This window comes from Brachyistius frenatus, unplaced genomic scaffold (genome assembly GCF_029030835.1).
Source record: "Brachyistius frenatus isolate BFR_SWC_R1_liver_20210118 unplaced genomic scaffold, ASM2903083v1 Contig_90, whole genome shotgun sequence".
NCBI lineage: Eukaryota > Metazoa > Chordata > Actinopteri > Embiotocidae > Brachyistius > Brachyistius frenatus.
The window spans coordinates 1,345,236-1,360,230 of record NW_027210689.1 but is presented as its reverse complement, the minus strand read 5'-3'; the positions used below and the strand labels follow the sequence as shown (position 1 = coordinate 1,360,230).

The 14,995-nt window shown below is 47.4% G+C and overlaps 2 protein-coding genes across 2 annotated transcripts in view; both read left to right on the top strand.

The window, feature by feature from the left end:
* abcc1 (ATP binding cassette subfamily C member 1 (ABCC1 blood group)) overlaps positions 1-2,099 on the top strand; it is a 31,593-nt gene extending 29,494 nt beyond the window's left edge. Inside the window, exons 29-31 of the mRNA XM_069710265.1 lie at positions 531-697; positions 1,023-1,217; positions 1,714-2,099. Coding sequence (XP_069566366.1) covers positions 531-697; positions 1,023-1,217; positions 1,714-1,822 — 471 coding nt within the window. The 3' untranslated portion in view covers positions 1,823-2,099. The remainder of the gene's footprint in view (positions 1-530; positions 698-1,022; positions 1,218-1,713) is intronic.
* Positions 2,100-4,815: 2,716 nt separating this feature from the next.
* scaf1 (SR-related CTD-associated factor 1) lies at positions 4,816-14,805 on the top strand. The gene is given in 7 exon segments (XM_069710266.1): positions 4,816-4,965; positions 6,233-6,757; positions 6,760-9,783; positions 11,737-11,819; positions 12,685-12,990; positions 13,739-13,867; positions 14,040-14,805. Coding segments are annotated over 6 exon segments (4,131 nt in total). The 5' UTR covers positions 4,816-4,965; positions 6,233-6,318; the 3' UTR covers positions 14,190-14,805.
* The last annotated feature ends 190 nt before the right edge of the window (positions 14,806-14,995 follow it).

The window sequence follows — 14,995 nt, the reverse complement described above, 5'->3', positions numbered from 1 at the left end:
ATTATTATTATTATTATTATTATTATTAGGGCCACAAACTTTACCAATAAACCATATGTAGGATTTGAAAATTAATAATGAAAAAACATAACTTAAAATGCCCAAACAACAATCTTAAAGGATCTAAAGCAGCCATGAGACATGAAGAGGTGGGACAGCAGGAGGTAAAAAGACTTTCACGTATCACCTGGACGTCCTGAAGGCAGGAAGGACACCTGGTGTTTTTCACCAAGAGAACTCAGATCGTTCTTTAACTCCAGAAATCTGTGATTTTTAATCTATAGTCAGACTGTTTCTCTCTCTCGCTGTTATATATTTATTAAAACCATTTAAAGATGGTTTCATCTTCAGGCTGAAGAGTCCACCTGACATCACAGTTAAAACTATGTCAACAAGTTTGTTGACTTGCAGTGTTGCAAACAGGCCTTTGTCACAGGCAGCCTCCATCTCCATGGTAACAGCAGCCTGTAACATTACCACCAGTTAATCCTGGCCGGGGTGGCGGGTGGGGTGTGTGACTCTCTCTGCAGGACCCGGTGGTGTTTTCAGGCTCCCTGAGGATGAACCTGGACCCCTTTGACTCCTACTCCGACGAGGATGTCTGGAGGGCTCTGGAGCTGTCCCACCTCAAGAGCTTCGTGTCCGGCCTCCCAGACAAACTGAGCCACGAGTGCAGTGAAGGCGGAGAGAACCTCAGGTAGGACCGCCGTAGAGCTGCACACCTAGAACCTCAGGTAGGACCGCCGTAGAGCTGCACACCTAGAACCTCAGGTAGGACCGCCGTAGAGCTGCACACCTAGAACCTCAGGTAGGACCGCCGTAGAGCTGCACACCTAGAACCTCAGGTAGGACTGCCGTAGAGCTGCACACCTAGAACCTCAGGTAGGACCGCCGTAGAGCTGCACACCTAGAACCTCAGGTAGGACCGCCGTAGAGCTGCACACCTACATGCTCCACTGGTCTGTAGTCTTCATCCAGAGTCCATCCACAGAAGTTGACCTGACTCGTGTGTTTCCCTCCAGTGTGGGTCAGAGGCAGCTGCTGTGTCTGGCCAGAGCTCTGCTGAGGAAGACCAAGATTCTGGTTCTGGATGAGGCCACAGCAGCTGTTGACATGGAGACGGACAACCTGATCCAGTCCACCATCCGCTCCCAGTTCGAGGACTGCACCGTCCTTACCATCGCCCACCGCCTCAACACCATCATGGACTACACCAGGTGTGTGTGTGTGTGTGTGTGTGTGTGTGTGTGTGTGTGTGTGTGTGTGTGTGTGTGTGTGTGTGTGTGTGTGTGTGTGTGTGTGTGTGTGTGTGTGTGTGTGTGTGTGTGTATGTGTGTGTGAGTTCTGTAAGTTTATTTTTTAAGATAAGACTTTAAATGTAGTCGTCACAGCATCTTACGATTACAGGGAGGAAAGAGAAGTACACGAAAAGTACAAATACACATTCAATAAAAATATAATACAATAAAAAGAAACATATTTCGAAAAATAAAATAACAAAACAATTAAAAAAAACTGTATAAATACACAAAAACTATATACTCAAAATAAATAAATATACTGTACCTTTGACCTTTACAGTGAAATGTTTGTATAGATATTTCTGAATAAAGAAAAATGAATTATTATTGCATGTAAGTGGTAAAATATATATTAAATTTGAAATTGTATATTGCACATCAGTGTATGTAATGAATATTGTGTCTCCTTCAGGGTTCTGGTGTTGGACAAAGGAGAGATGTCAGAGTTCGACTCTCCTTCTAATCTCGTCGCCCAACGAGGAGCCTTTTACAAGATGGCGAGGGACGCGGGGCTGGTATGAAAGCAAGGAGGGGCGTCACTGTGCCCGGCCGCTCCTCTAAGCTCCGCCCAGCTCCTCTGAGACCCGCCCAGCTCCGCAGTGTTCCACAGAGTGAGGAGAGAACATAGGCTTGTTAAAAGTTTTCACTGTTTGACTGTTTAAGGGAGCGTGTCGATGAGAGCACGGCATTCAGGTCGACAGGCTCCGCCCACTCCTACGTCCTCATATAACGACACAGTTACACACTGCAGTCCTGCTTCTTCCTGTCGGCCCACCTGCTGTCTCTGTATGCGGAGGAGGGGAGGTGTGTGTGGGGGGGGGGGAACTGCTGTCCTGTAAGTACCAATCAAATGTGCCAAATACTGCCTTCAAACACACCACTTCCTCTGACCTTTGACCTGCAGTTCTAAAACATCAGCTGTGATCTGACAGGAAGGACTGGACGTCGGGTCCCATTGACAAAGACGTGTTGGTACCGTCCCGACCAACACGAGGCAGACAGTCCGTTCTTACCCAGAATCCTCTACGTTAAACCATCTCCAACCGTGTCTTCATCTAGATAATCAACATGAATGCAGGTGGATGAAATTATCTCTTCTGTGTATCAATGATTTAAATCAATGATCACAGAAGTCAGACAAGTTGTATTAATTTTGCTGACCGTGCAACACATCCAGCCTGTTACACCTGTTACACCTGTTGCACCTGTTAATCCTGTTACATCAGTGTCCTGCTGTCCATCTACTTGACCTTGTAGCTGTAAAAGCTAGCTGACAGAGGGAAGTGCCCTATGGTTGAATGTAAGATGATCAGTGACTCCTCTGAGAGGAGACTTCACCTTGTCTGAAACAGCAGGAACACAAAAATCATAGCAAAGCTCCAAACGCACAAACTGAAGTGGAATCTGAGATTTCACTGACTGTTACTTTTCATTGTTTATTTATTCTCTTCATGTTCTTTCAGCTTTAAGTTAACGTGTTCGCGCTGCTGTCTGTTGGAGGCTTTACTATATTTATGGTATGAGTCTGCAGGCTGAGTGGAAAACCTCGTCTAGATGCAATAGAAAACTGACTTTTATTTGGGATCGAGTTTAGTGAGAGAAGGTTACCGACTGAACATAACATTGACATATACAGACTGACATATATTTGAATCGTTTACAGCTCATTGCCTCACAAACAAATGGACACACGCCGACCAATAAAAACCTGTTTTCAAAGACTCTTCAGCTCCGACAGCAGTTTTAAAGTCGATTTGAAGCTGCTGCACTTTCTGTGTCTGATTGAACGAGTCGCTGCTTCTTTCCAAATGGAGGGGACGTTCTGATGTCCAGAGAGAAATAAGTGTGTTTGTGTGGTGCTCTGGGAGGAATTCGGCAGAAAATGAATGTATGTGTTCTGATAAACACCAAATATATTTTTTTATACTTTATATACAGCGTGCATGTCCTCGTGGACCTCTGGATGAACACACGAGTGCTTTCCTCTACACTCATAACACGATGTGGAGAAGTTAAATGTCACCTGCCTCTGCTGCCGGCGCCAATGTGTTTCATAGAGAACCTGTCTGCTCAGAAACCTTTTACAGTCAGTGCCAAAAAGGTTTCAGTTCATCCGGTTGACGATGAGTACGAGATGTTTTTATCCTCCTAATCTGCAGGAGCTCTCAAAGGTTTTTGACTATTTAAAGTGGAAAAAAAATAGAAATATTCCCAGAAACGAGTGCCATTCGTCATCTAAAAACACTCCCTCGTGAAAAGGTTGCCGTCTTCCAGTACTGATGCTTGTTTTTAACACCGCAGTAGATCAAAAACCAGACTTATGATTGAGAACTCAGAGCAAAGTCACCATAAAATATTTTTTATTTAAGGCTTTTCTTCCTTAAAAAAAAAACCCAGATTAAACTGTCAACATAAAAAATTGTTTATCATGTTCATCTACAAAGCCGCTGTTGATGCGCTTGAGATTATTTCCACGAGATCGCTGTTCTTCTCAGAGCAGAGAGGCCGCTGGTCTGACTGTCGGTACTGGACCGCTGAAGCTACAGTACATACAGATGGGTTTCACACAAGTCCTAGAAGCAGATGAAGAGAACCCAATTCAACAAATGATACCAAAATATTAGACATAGTAATTATTTACTGAGGAAATGATCCCATATTTCATATCTGAATGGCAAAAGTCTGAAAAGACAACAAACAGCGGTAACATCATTATGACGGCTGAATGAATCTCTCCTCCACTCTTCTCTCCTCCTTCTGCTTTTGGTCATCATTTACAAATTAGTGTGCAAAGCTTTGGCTGTGTTTCTACATCTGGACATTGAATAAACCATATTTGTGTTGCATATTTATGATTACAAAAGAAATACTTGATGCTGTATGTATGTCATACCTTGTATAATCATTTTTGAAATAAAAGCAATTTAAAAAAACAAAATAATAATCTTGTCTTTTATTAAACAGAAAACATTCATTTTTGCTACACTGAATGCGAGGACATATTATTTATGAGCAAAATTATTTGAGATTGTTGAAGTTTTAAGTGCCACTTCATCAAAGTGAGTTTAAATTCAGAAAAAGGGAAACACAATAACAATAAATCTGTCAATTTAAAAATAAATCTGTAATTCCATTTTAGAAATTAATCAAGACAGATAAATGTGTGTGTGTATTTATTCATTGCTCTTATTTTTTTCTAAAATAGTTATTTTTATTTATCTTTTTTTTAGGTATACGTATTTGTAATTTTTTTCTTATGGTGTGCACCTTTTTGTGTTTCTATGCTGTTGTGACGACTAAATCCCCACTACTGTGGGATTAATAAAGTCTTAAGTCTAAATAAAATATCACACACGGCGAGTTTGATGATCACTTTATTATTATTATTATTTTAGTTTCGTCTGCATTTTCCATGTTGTGAATAATTTCATCAGAAGGTTTGTTTACGGATTCACGGACGCCTCCCATAGAACTCCATTTCCCAGCGTGCCTTGTCGTCCGGTTCCAAGGGAAGGAAGATGGCGGAGGCAGGTGGAACAGGGCTGCTGCTGCGCTTTTAAAACGACAAAAGCAGCTGATGCTTAGTTTTAACGTTGGATTTAATGTGTTAAAAAGTGGTCCCCCGTAGATGAAGAGGCGCGTTTTGAAGATCGTCGCCTCGAAGGTAACTGACGAGCACACAGCTCCTCTTGTTAGCTGCTCTCTGCTAGCTGCTGGAAGCTAATTAGCCACCTAGCTAGCTGAATGCCTCCTGCCGACAACATTTCACAGAGACCTTCGTCTGCTCGCTCAACAAATGGGAGTTGGCCGGTTTGGACAAAGCGGGATTCCACGTGATGTCGTTAACCGTACACACCCGTACGGAGCAGAGACGGTTAGTCGGTCGGCCGGTGCCGTCAGCTGCTAACAGTGGTTAGCATAGATGCAGCACCGTCGCCGTTACGAAAACACAACGTTACTCTTCTTCCCCGATAACACCACCGGTCGGTTACTAATACCTTAACGACCACAGCCGGTAGGTTATGAATACATTAATAACGACCACAGCCGGTAGGTTATGAATACATTAATAACGACTATAAACCGGTAAATTCACGTGATTGTCTGCAGACAGAAAACCAGCAGCAGCTGATTCTTCCAGGATCCAGACAGAAACATGCTCATGTTCAGACATCTTAAATCCTCCTCTGATCTCACTGTTGTTGTTTTGTACTTGTGTTAAAAATGATGTGAGTCTGATGACTGTAAACCTGCTCACTGAGTAAATCTCTTTACAGACTTCTGCCTCCACAGAGCTCCTGATTCTCTTGATGCTTATAACAGAAACTAATATTAAAACCTTGTTAAACTCATTAAACTCTTGTTATTGAAACTCTTATTAAACGTATTACAGGAACTCTTATTAAACTCGTATTATTGAAGCTCTTATTAAACTCTTGACCGACTGCTAATGTGAGCGGCAGCTTTATGTGAGGAAGATTATGTACGAGGTGTCCCAATTTCCACATGTGTGACTATCAGATAAACGACTAGGAATTATTATAATTACATCACAAGTTCTTTTCTCCAGTAAAAACACATCGTCTGGTTTCGGACATCATGGATTTGGTGTTTTGTTGTTTGTTTTTTCCTCTTGCGTGTTGATGAAAACTTTTCATAAGAATGTTTTATTTAGTTTAATAATCCAGTTTGATAATGAATTGGCTTTTATAATTTATACCAAGATTTTCTCGAAGGAACTGTTAAATAGTTTTATAGAATAATAACTGAGATATTTACAGTTCAGGTCATTTTACTGGGGTAAAATAAACCTGTTGGATCTATCAGACTATTTAATGTTTCCAAATTTATATTCTCGCCAAATTAAGCAGCTTTTACCATCAATATATTTTCCAGTGTGATATAATGACCCGTCCTTTCCTCTCCACTAGGTTTGCTGCTGGACTCGTTTCTCAACGGGACACACCGGCCTCCAGGTCCCGCCGTGTGACTCCAGCCCCTCCGGTTCTCCTGGCCCATGGACTTGACTCCAGCACCGGGCTTCAAAAGGAAGCCGGCTGCCTCCTCTTCCCCAGGTGGAGCCGGAGAGAGCGCCCGGAGCCCTCCTCCCCGCTCCCCCTCCTTGTCTCTGTCGTCTCCTTCGTCAGAGCCCTCCTCGCCCTCGTCCACGTCCTCGTCTGTCTGCGCCAACTCGTCAGGTTATCAGAACCATGTAAAAGGTCCGACCCAAGGGACAGACGTGGCCCGGGTGTCCTCCACCTCTGCCTCTCTGGCGACACGGCCTCTGTCCATGCTGACGTCCAACACCACCACCTCGGACTGCTTCCCCGACGCTCCCATGCAGCCGGCGGCTGGCTGTGAAGAAGAGGGTGGGAAAAGGGAGATGTATGATCCTTTCAATCCCACGGACGGAGACAAGGAGGGCAGGGGGGCGGGCGGGGAGGACGGGGAGGGGGAGGGGAGAAATATGACCCCTTCGACCCCACCGGTTCCCCAGCGTCGGATATCAATGAGGAGAGTGGCAAAATGGGAATGTCAAGGAAGAGCGCCGAGAGAGATGAGGACGAGGAGAAGGACGAAGAGCCTCCCGATTCCACGGACACTCTGACGGAGCTGCTGAGCCCCCGTCGGACCACCCAGCTCCCTCTGATCCGGAGAGTGGACTGCCGCAGTAGCAGGGGGCCGAGGGAGAGCGCTGACTCGGAGAACTCGGAGATCGAGGAGGGGGAGATCGTCGGCGCTGTGGACAGAGACGGGAACAAGAAGAGACCCGCTGAAGACCACCTCCCCATGGATTCTCCCACCATCTCCTTCTTCGCTTCCAAACCGGAGCGCATCCTGCGGGTGCTGGACGGGGACGGCTTCGTGTCCGTGTGCACGGAGGGCAGCTGGGAGGTGGACCGGGAGCTGGAGGAGGAGCCGGTGGTCGGGGTGGAGGACCTGAGGAGGAAGCTGGTCAGTAGGAGGAAGGAGCGATACCTCTCCTTTCCTGCCTCCTCGCCCCTCTCTCCTCAGCCGCTGCCGCCTCCCTCCCACCCTCCAGCGTCCACGTCCTCCTCCCCTCTCACGCCTCCTGTGGAGCAGGACAGCCGGAGCCACAAGTCCTCCAAGAGCTCCAAAGACCGCGACCTGCAGAAGAGCAAGGACAGAAAGGCGGGAGAGAAGGAGGTCCGCAGAAAAAAGAGGAGGAAGGGCAAAGAGGAGGGTCGGGAGAGGAGCAAAGAGAAAGAGGGAGGGCACAAGGCCGGGAAGGAGGTGAAAGGAACGAGGAGCAGCAGGAGCAGCAGCCGCAAGAGGAAGAAGAGTCAGCACAGCAGCCCGGAGGCCTCGAGATCCTGCAACTCTTCAGGAAGAGGAGGAAACACCACACGCTCCTTTTCCAGCCTCTCGGAGGAACGGCACCGAGACAGGGACAGAGATAAAGACAGGGACAGAGTTAGAGACAGGGAAAGAGACAGAGAGAGGGACAGAGAGAGAGAGAGGGACAGAGGCAGGGACAGGGACAGAGAGAAGGAACAGAACCGCACTAGTAACCACAGACGAGACGACAGGGACGGAGACAGTAGAAAGAGGGACAGGAAGGGACGGCAGCATTCCAGCAGCCGGGAGCGGGACATGTCCAAGAGGTCCAAGAGGAGCCGGGATAACAGGGACAACAGGGACAGTGATCGAGACAGGGAGCGGCGGCGGGACAGTCGTCCCGTCGTTCCTCCATCCATCCAAGACCTCAACGGGTCCGACCTGTTCGCCATCAAAAGAACCATCACAGTCACCACCACCACCACCACCGTGCCCGGCTCCCCCAGACTCGCCCCGTCCTCCCCCTGCCGGCCCCCGCAGGACTCCGACAAGCCCCACAAGAGGAAGAAGAAGAGGAAGTGGCACTCTGGGGAGGCAGAGGACCGGGGAAGCGGTCGCAGCCATTCCCAGTCGCTCTCGCCGCCGAGGTACCACGGCTATGAGTCTGACCACTACTCGGACAAACTGGAGATTGACATGCTGTCTCTGGACGGCGAGGCTTTGGACTCGGACTACCCGTCTCTGGAGGACACACCTCCTGCCACTCTGCCTCCAGACCCTCCTGTCCCCAACCCCAAAACTAAAACCGCCCCCAAGACCGGACAGCATCACCCTAAAAAGAAATCCCGCCGCACGCTGAAGAAAATCGGCCAATCGGAATCCTCCTCATCCTCCAACAGAACCAAAAGCAAATGCCTCTCCTCGCTGACGGTCACTTCGGGCTCCGCCTCCATCTCGCCCAGCCTCCCCTCAGCTAAGCGGGCCAGGAAGATGGGAAAGGACAAAGAGCGGGACAAGAGCGGTCGAAAGGATCTGAGTCGCTCCGGCAAATCGAAGAAGGAGAGCGGCGGGCGGAAAGGGAAGCTTCAGTCCAAAGTGTCCGTGCTGGTGCGTGAGGGCGTGAGCAGCACCACGGGGGCATCGGTGGGCTCGGGGAAGCTGGCGATGGACCTCCTCGGGTCAGGGGGCGGCGGAGGGGGGGCCGGGGGCTCAGTGGTGGGCGGATCTATAGCAGTAGTTTTCTGCAGGGACAATGAGAGCAGGTCTCCGTTCCTCAAACCGTGCTCGGAGCCGCTGTCGCTGGGTGGCCGCGGTAAGGACCTGGGGGGGATGGGCAAGCGCGCCGGCCTCGCTGCGCCGCCGTCGCCTCTGACTAAGCCCGCAGGACTGAAGGCCAAGAAAACGAAACCAAGCTCCATCACATCCACCTCCTCCTCCGCCTCCTCCCCCTCATCGTCACTGGCGACCAAGCGCCGCCGGCGCCTGGCCAAGAAGACGAGGGAGAAGGCTGGAGGGGCGGGGCTTAGCGCCGGAGAAGGCGGCCAGACTAAAGCCTCGTCTGAGGGCTGGGATGGAGCCTCCGGAGACCAGTCGGCCACCGGAGACGGGAGCAAAGCCGTCAGTCCGCACACCAGCCAAGCTGGCCCTGCACCCTGCTCCTCCTCCTCCTCCTCCTCCTCTTCCTCCTCCTCCTCCACCAGTGTGCTCCCCCCCTCCTCCTCTCCCCCACACACACCTCCACCATCTATTGCTCCTTTGCGGGACACGAGGGAGTCTTCTCCCGACTCTCAGACTGTGGACAGCAGCTGCAAGACCCCAGACCCATCCTTCCTCTCTGAGGACTGTCCGACCCAGACCAGCCCCACCCTGCCAACCTCCAGTCCGTCCAGCCTGTCCACCCCCCAGGGAGCTTGTCTCAGCAACGCCTTGTCCACACCTACTGCCAAGCCCCCTCCTCCGGACGATGCCCCCAAATCTCTGGCCTCGCCTCCCTGCTCGTCCTCGTCGGCCGGCTGCAGTCTCACCTCCCTGTCGCTGCCGCCGTCTTCGTCTGACCCTTCGTCCTCTTCCTCTGTGTCCTCCTCATCTGCCAGTAAGCCTCCGCCCCCACCTCCAGCCGCACCCGCCCTCCCCTGGAGTCTACAGACCGGGGTGGATTGCACCACCGGGGGCGTCCTGGCATGTAAGTTTCCTTCATACATGTGCAGAAGTCCATCGTGTGATCAACAAACATTCACACACAGGACTACACCTACACACTTAAATGCACTCGTTCACTCCTTTCCCTTCATTTCTAAACAACAACGTTCAGGCACTTGAAATCTACCACTTCTAACCACATCTGACACTTTCCTCCTTGTTTGTGACAGATAAATCATCATCAAAAAGTTGTTATATTTTTAGACTTTTCAGATAAATATGCAGTTCAAACTTCAACTGCACACAGTGACTCTTTAGCTAATTTAGGTTTAAAGTGTCTGCAAGTTCAGTGTATCTGACATCAATGGGCCTTACTTAGGAAAGCAGGCTGGTAGTAAATATCAGTAACTCCCTGTGGTTCTGTCTGTGAAACATGTCTGAACATGATGAACCTACATGTGACATCTGAATGTGGCTTCATTTGTCCAGCCTGAGGGTTGACCTCTAGCAGCCTCCTTATTTAATACCTGTACTTGTTTAAGTTAAATTTATTAACTCTAAATCCTCTTTTGAGTCATAAGTTATATTGACAGTCACTTTGTTAAGAGTTCATATAAATAAAGCCTTTTAAAAGCTGCCTGCGACACCTGTTCAGGTTTGAATATGACATTATTTTCCCTCCTTCTTCTCTGATGTGTTCACGTTCATGAAGGTGTAGCTGATGTGTTCATGAAGGTGTAGCTGGTGTGTTCATGTTCATGAAAGTGTAGCTGATGTGTTCATAAAGGTGTAGCTGATGTGTTCATGAAGGTGTTGCTGATGTGTTCACGTTAATGAAGGTGTAGCTGATGTGTTCACGTTAATAAAGGTCTAGCTCAATGTGTTCATGAAGGTGTAGCTGATGTGTTCATAAAGGTGTAGCTGATGTGTTCATGAAAGTGTAGCTGATGTGTTCATAAAGGTGTATGATGTGTCATGAAATGTGTTCACGTTAATGAAGGTGTAGCTGATGTGTTCATAAAAAGGTGTAATGTGTTCATGAAGGTGTGTGATCATTAATAAAGGTCTAAATGTGTTCATGAAAGTGTAGCTGATGTGTTCATAAAGGTGTAGCTGATGTGTTCATGAAAGTGTAGCTGATGTGTTCATAAAGGTGTAGCTGATGTGTTCATGAAGGTGTAGCTGATGTGTTCACGTTAATAAAGGTCTAGCTCAATGTGTTCATGAAGGTGTAGCTGATGTGTTCATGAAGGTGTAGCTGGTGTGTTCATGAAGGTGTAGCTGGTGTGTTCATGAAGGTGTAGCTGGTGTGTTCATGTTCATGAAAGTGTAGCTGATGTGTTCATGAAGGTGTAGCTGGTGTGTTCATGTTCATGAAAGTGTAGCTGGTGTGTTCATGAAGGTGTAGCTGGTGTGTTCATGAAGGTGTTGCTGATGTGTTCACGTTAATGAAGGTGTAGCTGATGTGTTCATGAAGGTGTAGCTGGTGTGTTCATGAAGGTGTTGCTGATGTGTTCACGTTAATGAAGGTGTAGCTGATGTGTTCATGAAGGTGTAGCTGGTGTGTTCATGAAAGTGTAGCTGGTGTGTTCATGAAGGTGTAGCTGACGTGTTCATGAAGGTGTAGCTGACGTGTTCATGAAGGTGTAGCTGACGTGTTCATGAAGGTGTAACTGGCGTGTTCATGAAGGTGTAGCTGGCGTGTTCATGAAGGTGTAGCTGATGTGTTCATGAAGGTGTAGCTGACGTGTTCATGAAGGTGTAGCTGACGTGTTCATGAAGGTGTAGCAGACGTTTTAATGAAGGTGTAGCTGACGTGTTCATGAAGGTGTAGCTGGCGTGTTCATGAAGGTGTAGCTGGCGTGTTCATGAAGGTGTAGCTGGCGTGTTCATGAAGGTGTAGTTGACGTGTTCATGAAGGTGTAGCTGACGTGTTCATGAAGGTGTAGCTGATGTCCTCTCCAGAAGTAACGGTCTCCGTCCTTCTTCCCTCCAGTGACCGCTCTGCTCTTTAAGATGGAGGAGGCCAACATGGCCAGCAGAGCCAAAGCACAAGAGTTCATCCAAGCAACGAGTCAGGTGAGAGAGACACGGATCGTTCAGATCGTTGGTGTTCATGAGATTTATTGTACACGGTTATTGTTTAGAAACAGAACGTCTGTAAACAGCACATGAACCACCATCTGTATTTACATTAGTAGTCGTGGTGTCTCCGTGTGTCTGATTTATTCTGTTGGTCTGGTTTTGGTGAATTGCAGATTAACCCTCAACGTAATTATTGTGAAGCTAATGGTAGATTTAAAACTCAGCTCCCGTTTAGTTGTTGTTGTTTTTTTAATCATATTTTTTCCCAATTTTACTGATACCTTATTTTGATATTTAAGATAACTTTAAATTCACACAATAATCGTGATTATTTTCAGGTCGATGTTCAAAGTTGACACGTTTTAAGGAAAATGTGACCCAAAAACAAATTGAATTCATATTCTGCATTATACAACTAGTACATACACATCAGAGGGGGACTGTGGCAAGACTGTCTGAGGTGAAATCCACTTTGTGTAGCCTCCGTGATGGGTCAGCTCTGTGTGTGTGTGTGTGTGTGTGTGTGTGTGTGTGTGTGTGTGTGTGTGTGTGTGTGTGTGTGTGTGTGTGTGTGTGTGTGTGTGTGTGTGTGTGTGTGTGTGTGTGTGTGTGTGTGTCTGTGTGCACTTTTTGTGTCATTTCATGTGAACAAGTCGAAGCGACACGATGAATCTCAGTCTCCATGGAGAGATCGTTGTTCGTTATCTCCCCGTCTCCCTCGTTACCATGGCAACTGGTGTTTACCCTGAACGACTGCGAACGCATTTAGATCTCGCGCGTGTTTTAAGAAACTAGCACTGAGTAACCGTGACCTGGTTCCGAAACCGGTTCCTGACTCTCGTCTCCGTTCTCTGTGCAGATCCTCTCGCAGGCCAATCAGAGCCATCCCCAGCAACATGCTCCGCCTTCCTCAGCCTCCTCATCCTCACAGATCCCCCCTCCTCCCTCCCTGCCTCCGCCTCCCGGTCTGAGCCCGGCCCAGTTCATTCTCCACGGCTCCCTGCCGTTGGTGGGCTGCACCAAGACTCCGCCCTCCCACCTGCACCCCTCTATCAGTGGTGGATGTGCGCAGACTCCGCCCCCCATCATGCCTGTGGGGCTGTCGGGACTGACGGGCAGCTCCAGTGACACCGGGTGGGACAACGAGAGTAAAGACCCCGATAAGGTGAGTTGTCTCTTGGTGATGTCACACATCCCACAGGGCTGCATGGTGGAGGAATCAGGGTCCGATATCACTGCACCGTCCCAGACAGAACTACAACCCAGTTTCCAAAACACTCTGGACTCAAAATTCAAATTGAAAAAGAAAGCAGTGGTTTTCAAATGACGTAAACACCATTTAATTGACAATTGACCAAAAACAACATATCAAAAGTTGAAACGATGTTTGATATAAAATATTTGCTCATTTTTGATCTGATATCAGCAACACGTCTCTATAAAGTTGTGACAGGATCATGTTCACCACTGTGTTGAATCACCTCTTCTTTTAACAACACTCTGTAAACGTTTGGAAACTGGGGAGACCAGTTTCTGGAGTTTTGAAAGTGAAATGTGGTCCCATTCTTTCCTGATTGAGGATTTCAATTGTGGTATTTTTAATTAAATATGATTTACGTGATTTGTAAATCATCACATTGTGCTTTTACCTGCATTTGAATTGCAGCGTGCCACCTCTGTTGGACACAGGGTTGTCATTTAGGTCGACAGTCGTCATCACAGGAGTCGTAATTATGCGACTGGTTTTATATTTTCAAGTATTCGACTTATTGATTAACCTAAATAGAAAGTCTTCATCGCACGAACACCAACCTCACTGCACTGCTCTGTTTCCCGTCCCTCGTTTTCTGCCGCCGAGTGTTCTCCTGCCGTTCTTCTTATTCATCCCTTGACATGGACCCGTGTGTTCACAGTATCTGAAGAAGCTGCATACGCAGGAGCGAGCGGTGGAGGAGGTGAAGCTGGCCATCAAGCCGTACTATCAGCGCAAAGACATCAACAAGGACGAGTACAAAGACATCTTGAGGAAAGCCGTGCACAAGGTCGGCCTCCCACATGCTGCCTAGCGACAGATCGGTGACATCACCGTGTGCACGTTGTTCTGCTGAATATACTTCCCCGTAGTCTCATGTGTTCGCACGTGTTCTGAGTGATGTTTAACAGATAAATGAGTGTCACCAAGCTGCTGTTTAATCCACCGTGTCGCCGTTGCAGATCTGCCACAGCCGCACCGGAGAAATCAACCCGGTCAAAGTCAGCAACCTGGTGAAGCTGTACGTCCAGCGCTACAAATACTTCCGGAAACACGGACGCAAAATGGATGAGGAGGAGCGGGAGGACCGGGAGCTGCATTCCTCCGCCTGAGGTGTCGTTTTTTTTTTTTTTTTTTTTTTTTTTTTTTTTTTTTAAGATGCCCCGCCCACACCTGGGCCTCCATATTTGTATTGTTTTCATAGCCCACGTTGTCTCTACTATCATGTCTCCCCTTTATCTGTGTAATCTCACTGTAAATATGTCTCACATGGATCATGTGTTGTGAATACACATGTTCAGGAGGTGGATGCACTCTTGCACACACGTGTGAGCTCCTCCGCTCCAGTTTTCACCCTGCAATAAAAAACACCACCTTTGTGAAGTTTATAGTTTTTAGTTGCAGTTGCATCCATGAGAGTTTTTGACAGCTGGAACTGACTACAGGGAGATTTCTTCAACAGCATTTAATTAGATGTTCATGCACCTCCATCAGTCCAGCGCATTAATCTGTTGTACAGGACTGAAGGACACTAAAGGACGTCCCCTCCCTCCGTCTGTCCGTCTATCCTGGAAGCAGCTGTCAGTGAGGTGTAACGCTGAATTGATGACCTCTCACTTCTTTTATTCTGCTCTCTGTATTGTGTGCATGTGTTTCCGAGGTTGAGAAAGTTACAAAATCTCTTTATAAAATGACGACCAACAAAATATAAATGTTGCTTGAAAACCAGTTCTCAAACGGGTGGTCTTATTTATTTATTTATTATGCTCTCTGTGTTTGTATGTTCTCATGATTATTGGATAAATCCTGTATGTTAGGATAAAAGTCTGGTACGATAACTATTATTATTATTATTATTATTATGATAATCTGCATGGTTGTGGACACTTTTTTTAATTAATTGTTTGACTGAACCGAA